Source organism: Tiliqua scincoides, chromosome 2 (assembly GCF_035046505.1).
Source record: "Tiliqua scincoides isolate rTilSci1 chromosome 2, rTilSci1.hap2, whole genome shotgun sequence".
NCBI classification, from domain to species: domain Eukaryota; kingdom Metazoa; phylum Chordata; class Lepidosauria; order Squamata; family Scincidae; genus Tiliqua; species Tiliqua scincoides.
Window position 1 is genome coordinate 59967807 of NC_089822.1, and position 17600 is coordinate 59985406.

Below are 17600 nucleotides of genomic sequence, written 5' to 3' on the forward strand. Positions count from 1 at the left end.
TAATGTTTAGCAACGTTAATTTACTGAATTATAAAGGGATAAGCAAAAGTGGGGAATGTTTTTATTTGAATGTATTCAAAATGAGCATCAAGATTTTAAGGGGAAAAGTTGCAGCAGTGTGAGCAAATATAACAAGCAGTGTGAGCCTGGAGTCGTAATTAAAGTCTTATTGGTTATCATTTCATATTAAATATCTGTCTATCTTAAAAGTTTACTTATGGCAGAGACACAGGCATGGTGATTGTTTAATGATGGTAATTGCAACAAGTGGTTTAGCTGAGGATCATTTTGAATAAGGGCTCTTTTTTTTCTAACTGTGGCACATGAAGTGGAATAAGAGCACCACCACTGCCTTTCTGAACACCTTATGTTCTGCTTGACAATGTAGGTTGGACCTTAGATTAGCTTCTCCATGTCTTTATCTTATTCTTCATTAGAATATTCAAAAATATATTCATAAAATTCACCAGGCTCCAGAAACTTATAATATTTCTATTTATGATTGAAGGACTCTTGGTAAAGGATAAGTAGTCTGCATATCAGGATGGCTTTTTATTTTCAGTAGCTATGATTATTGCAGGTTCTAAGCCAGCATATTAACTTTTAGTCGTCAAGTCACTTTAGGATTGCAGCTGTATTTTAAAAGGGCCACTGACACTGCTGCAAGCACAACTAAGTCAATAAAACTGCAAGAGCATTAACAGTTGTTTTGTCAGCCCATAAGCAGTGGGAATTCCATATGTTCCAGCAATACATAGAAAGTCAGCTAAAATGTAAACCATTCAATAATTAGAAACTCAAAGAGATTGTCTAACAATTGGACATCAAGTGGATGGGCAGAAATCTTTGTCTTGTTCAGTTGCTAATTGCAAAATAAAAACCATTCTTTTTCTGGTCATCAATGGTTTTCATTAAGTATTTCTGAATGTTCATTAGCAGGTGCAGGATTTACGCACGTGGAACTTGAAGAATGGTTCTCACATTAATGGAACACATTTGTATTTTTAAAGCTTATGTCCAATCAATACATGAACAGTGTGTCTTGAAGGATCAGATAAGTCATGTCAATGTTGAATACTGGAAGAGCTGTGTGTCATGTGCCATGTTTAGTCTGCCATGTCTTGCTGAATATTCATTATGCCACTAGCTGTGTTCATTATCAACCATAAAAGCTACTGTAATTTTACAGGTAAAATTTAGTTTTACTATGAAGGAGTTATAGTTGCCCTTAGTTGAAAAATATGCATTCTGTCTAGAAAACGTCCGTATCAGTCAGTCTTAATAAAAAATGCTTTCTTTATTTCCCCCCCCCCGATCTACCATATTTAACAAACTTAACCATGTTAAAAAAAGTGATAATTCTCTAAAAGGTGACAGTCATTTTTTTTAACCATATTTGCTTTAAAAAACAAACAAGAAAAACTATATAACACACAGCAGTGATACAGATGTAATGTTAAGAGTCTGATGTTGGATTGTGATGTATGAAAACTGTATTCTTTGTGTAAAACAATTAAAAGTGAGAGGAAAGGTTAAAAAAACTTGCAGTCCTTTTTGTCTGCTTTCATTTAAAGATGCGTTTGCAAGCATGAGACAAAGATAGCGTAACACTATGTATAGTTAAGTTACAGAAGTGTCATTTTCTTGATATTCACCTGCTTGGGAGTCATGGGTTATAGTTCCATAGGCAGGGCCTAGGAGAGGTGGGTAAAGGGAGTAATTTGTACCCGGGCCCAGGGTCAAAAAGGGGGCCCAGAAATTTCCTGGGATCTTACAATTTCCTATCTACTCAGACTTGTTGCCCGCACGGGATGCTGGGGACACTACCACAAGCATGTGGCTGGAGCTACTGCAGCTACTGGCAAGCCATATATGCTGGGCCGAGGAATGCATACATGACACTCCTTAACACAGTGTCAAATCTGGGAGGAAACTGGCCTGCTACAGGAACACTGGCTTGTGGATTTGCTTACCATGAAGGAGTGCAGAGGAGTTCAGGGACACTGCTGCAGGACTACAGTTGCTGCAGAAGTAAGTTTTGGTCTGCACAGGACACTTTCCATTCTAGTGTGAGCCTAAATATGATTATGCTAATTTCCTGCATGATTTTCCATATTTAAAAGATTTTAGAGAGTCTTAGGTGTGTGTTTGGTTTTCCATATTACTGTATCTAGCTGCCGATTCCACATAGGTGGGTAGACCTGGGCTTCAAAGACATTTCCAGCTGTTTCTACTCTCCCCCATCCTGTTTTGCCGTTCCCTGCCCTCATTCTGCTTGCCCATCACCACCCTCACCCACTCTGTTTCACCCCTCCCCCTTTGCAAAGGGGCCCAAAAGAAACTTTGTACCCCCTGATAAAATTCCTCTCAGAGGCCTTGTCCATAGGCATCAGTTGGATGGGACTACTAAGTAAATTGCTTTGAGATGGAACATCTAAGTAAAATTCAAGACTATGAAGACATTTTAGGAATGTCATTATACTGTTGTATAATGTGTGTGTGTGTGTGTGTGTGTGTGTGTGTTGGGGTATTAAAGAAAAACACAAATGGAATATGATTTATATCATCCCATGATCATCTTGATTGTTTTTGTACTATACAATCCTATGTATGTTTACTTAGAACAGCAGTCTCCAAACTGGAGACTGCTGTGCTCTGGGACTGCATGCTGGGCAGTCACGTCTATGGTGCAATGCCCTTGAATTTCCGGGCAGACGCAACTGCCCAGAGCATTGCATTGTGAACCCCAATCTGGGGTTGTGAAGAGCCATGGCACACCAGAACGGTAAGTGCTGGTCATGGCAGGGAAGGATTCATCCAAACCCCTGATCCGGCCCGCAAGCTGGGGTTTGGAGGGACCTGACTTAAAAGTAGGTTCAATTGAGTTTAATGGGACTTACTCCTAAATAGATGTGTATAGGATTGCAGCCTTAGGGTCCAATCCTATCCAATTTTCATGTGCTGGTGCAGTTGTGCCAGTGGGGTATGTGCTGCATCCTGTGGTGAAGGGGCAATCACTAGGGCCTTCTTAAGGTATGGGAACATGTTCTCCCTTACCATGGGGCTGCATTCTAATAACACCGGAGCTGGAAAGTTAAATAGGATAGGACCCTTTTCTACATTTATGTTGCTAAAAGAACATAATGGGGGAAAGTGTGGTGTGCTGATGATCAAGGCATGTTCACGGAGGAGAAACTGGACAATGACCCTTCTAGTTCTCCAGGTTCATTTACTCTGAAATTAAAAACTTGAATATTATTTTTACACTTTCAGGGTTCTAGTTTGCCAGGAAAATTCTCCTTTTTTTTCCAGTGCCTACCAAATAGTTTTACTATTAGCTGAGAAGACTCAGTGCTAATACAGAGAGTAAACAGTGTCATACTGTAATAGATGTTTTGACTTTAGAATGTATAACTGTCCAGGCTTTAAAAGGTCTGACACCTTGCTAAGATATGATAACATTTCTGAACAATTATATAATATTTAAGGCAGATGCAAATGAAGAAGTAGATAGAGGTGTATCTTAAATTAAAATCATATTACAGTATCTGATTTGCAGAGATAATTGCAGAATTTTAACAACTCTGAGATGAAGCTAAGTATCGTGTTAAATTTTAAAAAATGTGCAGATTTTAAGCAGATGCCATACATGTGTATTTAACTGTATTCATTCTTCATGTACATAGCTTTTAAGCTGATATAATATGATGGGGCAAGTGCATTAAATAGTGCCGTCATACTGCTAGTATGTTAATTCATGCATTTCAAATGGCAAACAGACTGTAGATATTTAGTGTAGTGTTGGCTTCTTTATGGTAGCTGGGTGGTACTTTTAGGCCACAATTTTAAACAGCTGGAAACGGAAATTTAGATGCTGCTTATAATGCCATTAAATGTATATTGCTTTTATTTTATTTAAATTGTTTTTCCTTTGTTAATTTGCTCTAGTAAAATCTTTGGTATCTCTGTGCACGGATGGACAGGCATATACACATTGGTAGCAATCCTGAAATCCTGACATACCAGAGCTACATATACTGTGCATCTAGAAATATGATTCCACTGTGTAGTATGTATAGTGATAACATATACACTTTTGGAACCTTGATCGTTGCTTCCATTATAAGGGATTACGAAAGAGGGTGGTTGTTCAGCGACGGGAGCTGCTGCAGTGAAAATTCTGGGAATGCTGTTGATATGCAGTATGTCTGTGATAGGGATTTGCATTTTAACCCAATCAAGAGCCTGAACTGTACGCTTCCCCCCACACCTGTAACTGAATGACTTTTCCCCCCTGTAATCATGAGCAAAATTCATTTTGCAACAAATTCCCTTACAGCTGTCAGACTCTGTCCAGGTCTAATGCCATTAAAAAAACCACACACAATGATCTGGATCCTGAAGGTCACATGGACTCATAGTGACTATAAACAATCTTTATGGTAGGGTTGCCAATCCTCTAGTATTGGCCAGGTGTCTCCTAGAAGCAGCATGGAACTCCAGGTTACTAATGAAAACAATCCTGGAGATTTTAGCAGGGCAGGAACTTTTAAAATTGAACCTCATGGTGCAATTTCAGCAATGCATGTGTTTTCCAAGTGAATCCGATAATTGCTTGTGCCACAATCAGGTATTGTGCCAAGATAATTCAGTGTGCTTATTTATAAACAAAACAAAACATCATTGATACACAAATGCATGGTACGTGTTTGTATGGTTTCTGTGTGTGCGTGTACCGTATTTGTTTTATATCATCAGTCTCTGTTTGGAAGTTGTTGTTTTTATTATAATTTATTTATAGTGGTATCTTAAGAGCTATTTGAAGTATAGAGCATCATGTTACAGCCCCAGACATCTTATGATCGATCAGGAAATTAACTGCAAACAGTTTTGAGCTATTTAAAGGAAAGCTTAAAATAAATTGTACTGACTCACAGCCTCATAGTGGAATTCTGAAATATATCCTGATCTCTTAGGAATCTGTGCACAGCATATAAAACAATAGTTCCCAGTGTCTCTTTACGGAACTTGACTTTTATATTCTCTGGTGAAAGGTAAAGTAAAATATTTAAGAACAGATTTAAAGCTTTCCCCCCCCTCAACTCTTCTTTCCTGTAGCAATGTTTACTGAAACCACTGCTTACTTGTACCATAATATTCAAATCTGGAACCTGAATTCAGATCTGGCTTCTGAAACCTCTCTTTTTACCAGAATGATTAGCAAATCATTTACATTAATTTCTTACAGTCTTTTCCTTATTAGTTCTTGCTGTAATCCTCTAAGGCTGTAATCCTATACAGATTTGAGCCCCATTCAATTTAATGGGGTTTATTTCTGAGTAGACGTGCATAGGATTATAGTGTAGGGTAGTTCAATTTCTTCTGGGTTGCCGATTGAATCCATGACTAACAGTGCAAGTCTGTGCATGTCTACCCCAAAGTAACTTATTGAATTCAATGAGAGTCCCAAATATGCGTGTATAGGAGTGCAGCCTAAGAGCTCAATCCTAAACACACATACTCTCATAGAGCTCTGTAGGACTTACTTATGAGTAAGCAGACATTGGCTTGTACTGTAAGTGAGGATTTGATGCAGCATCTTCTGGGATAGACCCAACATCTAAGCTACCGGACCAGGTAACTTGAATAGTGATCTGAGCAATGACCTAATTAGTTAAAAGCGATATTGTTTAAAAGTACAAAGCAGATAAAGGGCTGATTGCAAGCTTTGCAAAATGCCAAAACAAAGCAGTAATGCACTGGGAAAGCTGGCAAAGAAACTCCACGCACTGTGGGGATTGATTTTTTTTCTCTCTCTCTCTCTTTTAAAGTAATTTCTGGGAAGCACTGAACCCATTCATTAAAGATTAGCATTTTTCCCCTCAGCCCACTTTACTGCTAGAGGTCTCTTGAAATGTTCTTGTTAAGCAACAAGGTGAAAACAGTAAAGTGAACGGTGAAGAGCAACTTGTTGGTTTGGCCATGATATTGTTCTGTCATGCTGGCATCTCTGTTACACCCATGTAAGATTGATACAATTTGCTTGAGATTATGCATTTGCTCACCACAAATGTTGAAGTGAAAAGAATATTCCCCCACAACCGCACCAGAATTGAGCAACACCACCTGCCACTTTCCCCACACCCATGGCAACAAAGTTGGCATGCACCAATCACAAGGCAACATGCTGGTGATGCTCCCCCCATGTGAGCTACATACAAAAAGAGCCAATCCTCTTACAGCAAATGGGTCTTGTCCCGATGACATCATCATATACAACCCACCTGGCACAAAGCTATCACTGTGCTCTGCACAAGCGAGTGACTCAGTTAGCAAGTATCAGAAACAAAGAATTATTTGTGAGTCCCAGCACACAGAGGTTTGAATCCCTTTATAAGAATCACACAAGTGCACACACCTTTTTGACTGTACAGCACAACACAAAGGAAAAGAATACTCCTTGGGAAGTATAGGCATGTGCAACAAACATACAGACCTCACTAGAGCATGGGTTCAAGTGGGGAAGCAAATCCATCTGAGGGGAGAGATCCTTTTGCCAGCAGAAAAATTTGGACAAGAGCACCACAGTAGTGCTCAGACAGAAATAATCTCCTTTAGTTCACAGCATAAACATTTGGGCTGAGACTGAGGCAGCCCAGGTTCCAGCCCAGTCAGGGAGAACAGGCAAATCTGAGTGCTCTCAATGTGTACAGCCAAAGTCCAGAGAGACCTAGCCCTATGCTATGTGTCTGATCATCTGAGTTATGGGCTCCCTGTCTTGGGTTCATTCACTGGAATGTGTGTGCTGTGATTGGCTACAGAGTTAACCTGGATTTTATACTGTTGTGGAAGAAGTTGGGGACAGGGTATTTTGGCCCTCCATTGGGTTAAGTGGGAAATTTTCAACATACAGGTTCAATCTTGTTATACACTGCAAATGAGAAGGAATGTGCTGATCCCTGGAGAAGGGGAAAATGCATCTCTTTAAAATCACAGTTTTTAATAATAATAATAATAATAATAATAATAACAGGTATTTATATACCGCCTTTCTTGGTCTTTATTCAAGACTTTATTCAAGGCGGTTTACATAGGCAGGCTTTTATTTAAATCCCTTATTAAATAGGGATTTTTACAATTGAAAGAAGGTTCTTTCTTTCAAGAACCACTACATTCAAAGTGTTACATTCCGATCTGGCTTCACATTCTGGCCTCCATCCTCCCACGCTCGGAGCAGATGGAAATAGCTCGGCTTCAGCAGTTTTAAAAACTGCTTTTCTTACTGTTGTAGAGAGACAATCATGCAAGTGATCATTCCATTCTTCAGCAGATGGGGGTCCTTTGCATTTCTAATTGCTGACTGCCTCTCTACAACAGTAAGAAAAGCTGTTTTTAAACCACAATGGTAAAGGGATGCACTTTTTAATTATTTTAAAATTGCTTTTATTTAACACATTTTATGGTATCAGCAGGAAGTCCCAGAATCAAACCCCTGTGAATGGCAAGACACAACCTTATTAGGAGTAATAGGGGGCGGCAAGAAACCTGGAAGTGGGTCTTTAAATCTATTTTTCCATTTTTTTAATCCACAGATTTTCTTTTATCCACTAGAGGTTCTGGAACGAACTCCAGCAGATAATGAGACACAGGTCCCAATCCTATCCAATTTTCCAGTGCTGGTGCAGCTGTGCCAATGGGGTGCACAGTACATATTGTGGTGGGGAGGCAATCACAGAGGCCTCCTCAAGATATGGGAACCTTTGTTCCCTTACCTCGGGGCTGCATTGTGGTTGTACCAGAGCTGGAAAATTGGATAGGATTGGGTCCACAACCTGTATACTGTATCACATCATAAGTCAGTGTAATGGTACACCCACAATAACCTCTTAACTTGTGTGTTCATTCAGTGGGTTAATCAGAGCCACTTTGGATGTGATCAAATAGCGTTTAGGAGCAGAACATGCAATGGACTTGCCCTTCCTGTCCCTGTATTACATCATCTCATCTGAAATTGAAGTTGCTCATAATTTTCAGTTGGAAAGCTCCAATTGCACAGATGGCTGGTGTGCAAGATGTGCTACAGGTGAGAGAAAGGGTCAGTTCACAATCAAGCTTCTTACACATGTTTTCTCAGATGTAAGTCCCATTTTATTCAATTGAGCTTACTCCCAAGGAAGTATACTTAGGATTGCAGCCTCAGAATTGCAACTTAGTGTCATCAAACCAGGAGCCCATTGGGATATGCTCTAGAGATTTCAGTGGTGGATCTCAGTTCATACCATTAGGGACCCTGTAGTCAATTTGATGTAATTAGATTACCTTAAAGGAGAATAATGGGAAAAGCTAGCAATAATCTCTGGTACCAATTTAAAATAATTTGAATACTTTGCAATACTGAGTTCAGTAGTCATGAAATTTGTGCATTCATAGGAATAAGGTTGTTTGTAATCTGTTAAGACACAAGCCACAAACTGCATTATGGGGATTTATATATGAATATTCCCACTGGGTTGTGCTCTGACTTTTCAGATTTTCCATTCTTGTTCTTTTTAATCAGTCTTTAGCTTTTTGTTTTTAAATCTGGGATTGGACACACATAGAGTACAGTCTTTAATTAGAAATAACCATTAAGGAGGTCTTGATTTGTGACTTCACTTTCTGTGAATTTTTATATTAGTATAATATTTATGAACTGTCAATTAAAACGCAACAAAATTACTTTTGTTGCTGTCACGTACCCCTTTAGTTTTGTCAGGATTGATTTGAGTTGTACTTTAGTTCTGAGTGAACTTCCATAGGATTGCATCGCATGTCTCAAACTTCCATTTGATTTCTCCTGTTTTTAGTCCTTTAAAACATGATTTTGTATATTCGAGATTTAGCAGTCTCAGATACAGAAACCTCTTCAACTCTCTTTTCTCTTTGATTTTAGACACCTATTTATTTAGCAAGCTTCCATAAATGTGTATCAGTCAACGCAGATGTGGTAAATGATGAGTGAATAATGAGTTCTTAAACTCAGTGTCTGTCATTGAGGACACCTGTTGTGCTTGCTCACTTACTATGCACTGGAATTAATAATGATTTCTGAATCACAGTCTACGAACCAATAAGTTGGTAGAACAGGTCACCCATTACTAAAAACAATGTTATTACTATAAACCATTACTCTAAACAATGATCAGTGGTTTCCAAACTGTGGGTCAGGACTCACTGATGGGTTGCGACCTGATTTTTTGTGTGTTGCCAAAGGGTGACTGAAAGATCAAATAACTAATTGCCACAAGCCCTGAGTCTATTAAAAATCAGATACTGTAGCTGCTAATTATCCTTCAAAAAGCTCACCTCCTGCAGATTCTAAGCACATGTAAATATAGGGGGATAAATGTTTGAGGGCCCAATCCTATCCAATTTTCCAGCGCTGGTGCAATTGTACCAATGGGGCGTGTGCTGCATCTTGCAGTGGAGGGGCAGTCACTGAGGCCTTCTCAAGGTATGGGAACATGTGTTCCTTTACCTTGGGGCTGCATTGCAACTCCATCAGTGCTGAAAAGTTGGATAGGATTGGACCCTGTGGGTCTTTTTCTGGTTATTATTGCTTGTAAGTAAGTAAGTAAATAAATAAATAAATAAATAAAATATTGTTTTCTAGATTTTTTTTTAATCTGATAACCTGGGCGAGTCCCAATAGAATGTCATTTTAAAAACTGGGTCCTGGTGCTGAAAAGTTTGGGAACCACTGTATGGATTATACAGCCCAATCCTATCTACACTTTCCCGGGAGTAAGCCCCATTGAATCTAATGGGACTTATTTCTGAGTAGACATGCCTAGGAGTGGGCTGTTAGAAATCTATTTGCAGAAGGGAGGAGGGATAATTTTTAATGATCCCCCTTCGCACCCCAGCCCTGTGAACCCCTCAAGAAATGGCTTCTGAGGACTGAGAAACACTCCAGACCAAGATACAGCATGGGGGGGGGGGGTTTGGCTGCAGCATGAAAGGAGGAATTAGCAAGAGTAATCTCTCCTTGCATGACCTTTTTTTGTGTAATGACATGTTTAGGATAGATTCCCCTCCCGTTTTTAACATGTATATGCAAATATTTTATGTATGCAAGGCAAAATATAATGTGTTCATGCAATAAACATATGTTTAACATTGCCTGCTTTGTACAAGTGGAGCTGGGATTGCCTGTGACTTCCGACTGTGTATCCATGTGTTGCTAAACATGCTTTTGCCACCACGTAATGAGTGAAGTAGCTGTTAGTTTTAAAAAATGTTTTGCACATATATTGTTTGTTTTTCAACTAAATTGCCTGGGTTAGCTAGTGTCAAGTGTCTGCTGTATTATAAGTGGCTGTTAGGGTCAAATGACACATTACACTGAAAATGTATATTTATACTGGGTCAGATGGTTGGTCTGTTGGGCAGACCAATCCTAAACTGCCAGGCGCATGGGCTGATGCGGTGCCGAAAATGGCTGCCAAGGCATCCTGAGTGCAACAGGGCAGCTGCTGGCAGCTCCTTAGGGGCAGGCAAGTAGCCCCACGATGGGGTTACTCGATTCTGCAGCAGTTCTTGTGCTGCTGTAGAATCAAGAGCCTCTGTGGTGGGCCACGCAGCCCCACACAAAGCTCAGGATCCAGTGGAGCTGAGCTCCAACAGTCCCGCCCTCCTCCCGCCCCACTCCCTCACCCCAGAACACCTCTTCCCCACCCTGGAATGCCTCCTCCTTGTCTTTCCTCATACCCCCACCTACCTCTCAGCTACCTGGCAGTTCGGGTGACTGCCAAGCAGTGGAGCACCAACCTTCCACTGGTGCTAGCTCAGTGCTAGCTGGTGCTGGGCTAGTTCAAGTGCTGGGCCAGTGCTAAGCCCTGCAAATGTGCCTTACAGCACATTTGTGACAGTGCATGCCAGCGGTAAGCCCTTACTCAGCACTGTCTACAGTGACCAGCTGTAGCTTTTCAAGGTTTCAGGCAAGGGTCTTTCCCAGGACATGGTGTTAAAGCACATGGTAGTGGAGTAACCATGCTGAAGCCTAGCTGTACAGGTCAAGTCTAGCTGTGGTCAGTGCTTAGAAGGAAGACCAACTGGGAGTCTCCAACCAGGAGCTGGCAAGGCAAAGCAGGCTGGATGTGCAGGACCCCGGAGAGCTCCAAGTGAGCCTTTTGCTCTGACAGGAGAAAAAAGTGAGGTCCAGTATCAGTGACAGAAACCCATGAAACTTTTGAGTGACGCCTGCGTTTACCAACTCCTGACAACAACTGAGTTTGTTTTATTCGTATTTCACTTTTGTAATTATTTAACTTCTCATTATATAGTACATAGCACCACACATGACTGGATTGTATTTTTTTTTAAATAAAGGCATATGTAAAAATTGTCTCTCTTTTGTTCAGGGTGGGGGGGGGTGGCATGGCAGCAGAGTTAATTTAGTAATTTTCTGAATCTTTGACATGCTGAGCTCAAAAGGTCTGCCTTATATCCTTTCAGGCCTGCTCCATACCACCCCTTTCTGGGTCTGCCTCCTTGCCTAGACAGTAGAGAGATTTAAGATTATCCGGCTGCTTCCATTCTTCCTTTGCTCCATCATGTTTCTCCTGGGCTGTTGTCAGTGCTGATGGAAAGACTCAGGAGCGCATGTGGTTTTGGACATAAGATGTGCTGGTTCCTTGAGAGGCTCTACTTGGTGGGTGCTGGCCCTGGGGGTGTCCCAGCTGGCTGCTGCAGGCCCAAATGTCAGCCTGTGTCAAGGCCCGGGACTGGGTTTGAAGCTGCTGCTTCCGACTTCCTTGCTCTGCAGCACTGAGCTTGTGCTTAGTGCAGGGATCATGGTGGATAAGGTATAATAAATAAATAAATGCCCCATGAATGAGAACTTCTTCCTTGTGATTTTCTGTCTTTGCCTCTGAAGATTTCAAAGAACTTCAAAGTTATAGCATCTGTAATATATTTAGATAGGAAAATGTTTTCTTAATGGAGATATTTCAGATGATTTAATATTTTATTATGCAGATATGGCTTTCCATTTCAGCCTGGTATTTCAAGATGCCTGATGTTTTCTTGCCAGCAGCCTCACCCTTTTTTTAAAAAGAAGTTAAGCATTACCTGTGATATCTTCTCAGAATCTGGTTGCTCAGGTTTGCAAGGAACCTAGGAAGATTATTTTATATCCTAGGCAGAGTGCTGTGACCAGGAGCAAGGCAACATGGTTATTGTCCCACATATCCAAAGAAATTGTGTAGAGGCCTAGACAGCATATAAAGTGGATTTAGATTTTAAACTTTTGGCCCCCTTGACTCTTTTTTTATAAATATTGGCAGATTAATAGCCCTATTTTCTGGAAGCAGCAAATGCCTACCCTTACTAGTTTATTTTAATTAAGACTATTGTGTAATCCCAGGAAGAACTGAATGCATTTCACCTATTCATAGTTGTTTTGGTTCTGCCCCCACTAACTGGATAAACAGCCATCTTTTAAGTGGTGGTTCTCTTATACAGCCCAATGGGAGATCAAATGCCCACCCCAGCATAGCGTCATTTCAGTGGCTGTTCCTTATTCATCTATTTTTAGATTGCGGGAACATTTGGGACAGGGAACGATTTTTTTTTTCTATCTCTTTCGTTATATAAATCACTTTGTAAACTTTTGTTTGAAAAGCAATTTATAACGATTCTAAATAATAATAGTACTTCTTACTTGGTGAAAAAAATGCAGTGTAAATTGATTGAATAAATAAAGAAAAGTTCAATGCAGCCTTATGCTAGTAGAACTCCTGCTTGGCCTTCTGTCATGCCTAAGCTTCCTCATTTAATTCAGATATTGGCCTTGTGTATTAACTGGTCATTCACATATTAAAAATATCTGAATTAATACATATTCATTTTTTTTTAAATCGAGCTATTCCTGTTTCATCACGTTGCTGTGCAAGTGATCAGTTCAATATGAATAAATCTTGGCAAGGCTTTGAAGACAGACTCTGTCCCTGTTAAAGCTGTTCTAATGCACCAGTGAGACAGACTGTATTCTGACAGCCACAAATTCAAAGCAACCTAAGTAAGAAATTTCTAATTTTGCAGGTTTATTTTTAGAAGTGTGAAAGGATCGCTGGCTGTCAACAAGCCTTTTCAGGGATTTTCTGCACCAACTTTAAAAGCAGCTAATTCTGAAGATGCTGTTTGCGTTATTTAAAAAACTTCTTTACGGTGTTAAGCGTTCTGGATTATTGTTTCCTCATTTTTAAAAAGGAACAGTGCAATTATGACATGAAATGTCCCTTTCTATGTGCTCAAGAAGGGATAATATTGTAGGGATTCTATTGAGCCTCCTATCCCCTGGCCTGCTACTACTCTGCTGCTAGTCTGCGTTGCAGTGCACCTGGTCATTACCTGTCATGGGAGCTCTTCTACAGCTTGGGTTGCCAGTTTGCAAGAAGTGACCATTTTTGTTCTGCCTTTTTCTTTTGTCTCAGATGGATTGGCAGGAAAGATAAATTACTTTTGGGCTTCCACCAGGATCCACCCCCTTTCCTGCTCTGCTCCATTGCGGTGCCAAATTTGTTCCTCCATTTTTCAAGGGCTGGCAGCCTTCTGACATCAACAGGCTCAACCTTGTGATGTCATCAAGCACCATCTCAGAAATCGGTGCATCCAACCTGGCAACCCTAACCTGAGTTCAACCAGAGAGTTCCTGTAGCTTGCATTTTTCCAGGACCTAGGACACATGCTGTGCCCTTGGTGGGAGCAACCTGTGCACCAGGGAGCTAGAGAGGACCAAGGCTCTTGATCTGAGGCATGGAAGGGCCTCCCTTTTTCAGGAACAACTGGATATATGACAGTGTGTCCAACTAAGGGCCACTGGGAGGAGTCGAGGGAGGACTCAATAGATTCCCTTTAGAGTTCCCATTATTTTACCTGTCTTTAAAGGTGCATGCATGGGAATAGATGAATTGTGTCTTTGTTTTGTATTTCTAATTTTAATTTGTGTCATAAAGCTACTTTCAATTTTACTTATACATTATCTTTATTCTTTTTGTAGTATTTGGGATGTATAGAAGTCTTACGCTCCATGAGATCACTTGACTTCAACACTCGAACACAGATTACAAGGTAAGGTGCAAGGCCTAAGTGTGGCGGGGTGGTGGAAGAAAAGGGAAATGTTTTCCCCAGACCTGGCACTTCAGATGGAGGCAGCTTGGCCTGAATTCCAAACCTGTTATTGTAAGGAAAAATGTGAGGCTTAGGGTCTAGTCAAATATGCCTTTAGGTGCACAGCATGGCCTTATGGGTGGGCTGTAGGTGATTTCAGTAGCAGTCTGGGAGGGCCATGAAACAGTAGAACTATAGAGTGGTGCTTGTTGGGGGGACTTGAGAGCATTGCTGCACTCTGGTTCTGCTCCTACAAATAACTTTGTAGGCCAAGTGAGAAGATCGAAAGGCCAACGTGAGCTGGTTTAGCACAGTGGCTGAGACAGTGAACCAACTTACCTAGTGTGCATCTTTCCTCAGCAATGAATTCACTAAGTTTCCTTAGGCAAGCCACTTTTTTTTAGACCTGGCTGCAAATATGGGGGTGATAATACGATCTTACAAGATTGTTGGCATTACCTGGTGGTTTGCTAGTGATAGTAGCGAACCACCAGGTCCTTCCCTGATAAGTGTGTTGTGCAAAATGCTGCTTCTGAAGAGGCAGGATATGTGAGATGGCTACTGGCTTCAATTCATGGATTAGGACATGTGCCATTTTGTTTTTTTAAGCAACTATCAGGGTGTAGCTGAATATATGGATTAAAAAATATCAGTCCTGGGTCAGGTTGCTTAGGGTCTGAAGTAAAGCCTTGCACAGGCTTCTCATGGTAACTCTATCTCACCCATGATGGTTCACTGGATGCTACCACTGCCACTGGTTTTGAGAGGCTGGCTTGAGCAAGCCGTAGACATGGGCCCTTGGCCATTTCCTGACCCAGCCAACCTCTGATGCCCCTCTTGACAAACACATAACAGGACTATGTAAAGATAAGAATTCAAAGCCTATAATGTTACTTGGCATCTTGTATATAGGAAAGAAAACCCACTGACTGTTGCATCAGCAGGGTGGCCATGGGGCCCAAAGGGGGGCCATGGGTGCGTGGCTCCACCAAACTGTCTGTCAGCAGGAAAGGGCTCCTGCTGGACTGGGGAGCAAAATCAGGAAGGGGAACAATCACTGGACGGGGCACCAGTGAGATTGGCCATAATGGGAGCCCAGGTCTACCCAGCTGGTAAATTTGGACTCCAAATCCAGGTGAGTAGACCTAGGCTCCCACCTGCCTGGTAGACCTGGGCTCCCATTTCAGCCAATGGCTCAAAGTTCAGACGGAAGTCCAGATCTACTAGTTGGGTAGACTTGGAACCCAGATCTGCCTGCCAGGTAGACCTGGGCTTCCAATTTAACTTGAGGCGACTGTGACCATGGTTTGGTGGGTGGGGAGACCTGGGCTTCTGCCAGGACCTGGAGTCCAGATCTACCAGCCGGATAGACCTGGGCTCCCATTCCAGCAGATGGCTCAAAGTTCAGACAGGAACCCAGGTCTACCCAGCTGGTAGATCTGTTTCAAGTCCATGCAGGAGCCCAGATCTACCTGCTTGGTTGACCTGGGCTCTGGAGTTGGTAGTGATCATGGCCCCCCCTTCACTGGAGCCACCCCTATGCATCAGTCTCCATTTCATCTCTCTAAGCTTAGTATTATTAGTGTCTTTGAGATCAGCACTTTCAATATATGGGTATTATCTTCCAATTTTCCAGTACAATTTCTGTGAAGTTTCATGGACTCGTGACGTTAGCATTGTTTCAAAGTGGAAAAATGTATACATGTATCCATGGAGGTTACAGTAGTCTCTGTGGAGTCAAGGTATGATTTCTGTCTCTCTGAAGAATATTGGCTTTGTGAAGTGATGGTGATGGATAAGCTAATATTAAAATTAACTCATGGCATTGAAAATTAACTAATGCTGCCTTGTAAAAATAGCTGTAAGAGTTGCTTATATCAATATTTGACTAATAAGAGTCTGTTTTGGAATTTGAGAGCCAAACCATTTTTTGCCCACCCTTTCTAAAATCACTCTGTTGTTTTGATAGTAAAGGAACTGAGCGGGGAGAGGGGAGGATGGGGCCCACAAGGACGGTGGAGTCGGTGGCAGAAACTACCACCACATCCTGAATCCCTCTCCATGAGGTGGACGGCCCAACAAAGTCATCCTCAACTCTGCACCTGTTAAAACACAGTGCAGAGCCGAAGAGACCCATTGCTGCTGGCTACTATTTGCCTGGACAAAGGGAGCGAACATTCTCTTCCCCTGAGGAGACCTGGAGGGAGCCGTGGTGCCCACAGGACCCTGCAGTCACCATTTTGGCGCCGCTGGAGCTCTGGGCGCCACTGGCATCAGGATTGGGCCCTGAGTTACTTTACTACATGCAGAATCCATTCCTTATGCAGTCTTTAGGGCAACAGAAGCTATCAGATGTTTTGGCTCCACTGTGCTAATAGATTTGAGCCTCTGATGCCCAGTAAGATGTATCCAAAAACCTGAGATTTCTGAAGCAGGGCCTGATAGCAAAACTGCAAACCCTTGAAAAAATGATGCATAAATCTGGTAAAAAGTGGCCCTGGGTAAAGGACTGGAATTCAGCAGTGGGCACCCAAATGGTCTAAAGTTTGCTGGCTATTCACCACAGAAAGAAAACAAAAAGGAGGAGAAAAAGAATCACTCTTAGCCAACTCAACCCTACTGGTTCTGAAGGCTTATGTGTTCTTTTGCAATGTTCACATGAAGCATTTGCTGTTTCAGTCATAACAACCATGCCATCAGGTAAGGATAATGATAGATACAAGACGACTGAATCCACTATATCTAATTATCCATTGATAACCCTTGGCACACATGTGAAACACTGCTCATACAGTTGACATGTGGGATGAACAGAAGTTTTTCATTTTCAAAATGGAAGACGAGGAGGAGGAGAAAAAACTAACTGCAGCTGGTCCCAAATTCATGGTTTATCCTTCCACAACCACTACAGAAAAGAGGCCATCTCTAAGGCATTATGGTCAAATCAATGGTGACCTTGAACTTCGCTTTTTTGAAAGAAAAAAAAAGGTAAAACTGCAATGATATAATCCACAGTCATTCTCATCTCACTGTTATAAATCCATTGGATCATGTCATTACAAGTTTCAGCTTCTCATGTAGTTTGCATGAGTGTGTTACAGTAGATGAAACCATTCTTCATGCTGCCTGCAGAATTAGTCTCAAAACAGACTATCTGAATTACAAAACTCCATACTCACTTTCTTGGGTGCAGTTATTGCATGCAGCATATCTTCACAAAACGAAAGCATTTTGCATATATCCTTTTAACAAAAATAAATTTTTGTTATATTAGGAGTGGGCTTGAATCGGGACCCAAAGACTTAATTCTTCTGGAAATTTGGTGGTGGTTGATTCAAATTTAAACCATTGTGCAATATACAGGCATGCTGTTGCTTAGCAGACCACCTAATGATGGACTGCATATATGACAGTTGTCAGTGAACAACAAAGAGGCTCTTAATGAGGCA

The 17600-nt window shown here is 41.4% G+C and overlaps 1 protein-coding gene across 1 annotated transcript in view; it reads left to right on the top strand.

Annotated features, from left to right (window-relative positions):
- Window positions 1-17600, top strand: part of SHC3 (SHC adaptor protein 3) — a 48872-nt gene that overhangs the window by 1394 nt on the left and 29878 nt on the right. The window contains exon 2 of the mRNA XM_066616252.1: window positions 14042-14112. Within this exon, the coding sequence (XP_066472349.1) occupies window positions 14042-14112 (71 nt within the window). The remainder of the gene's footprint in view (window positions 1-14041; window positions 14113-17600) is intronic.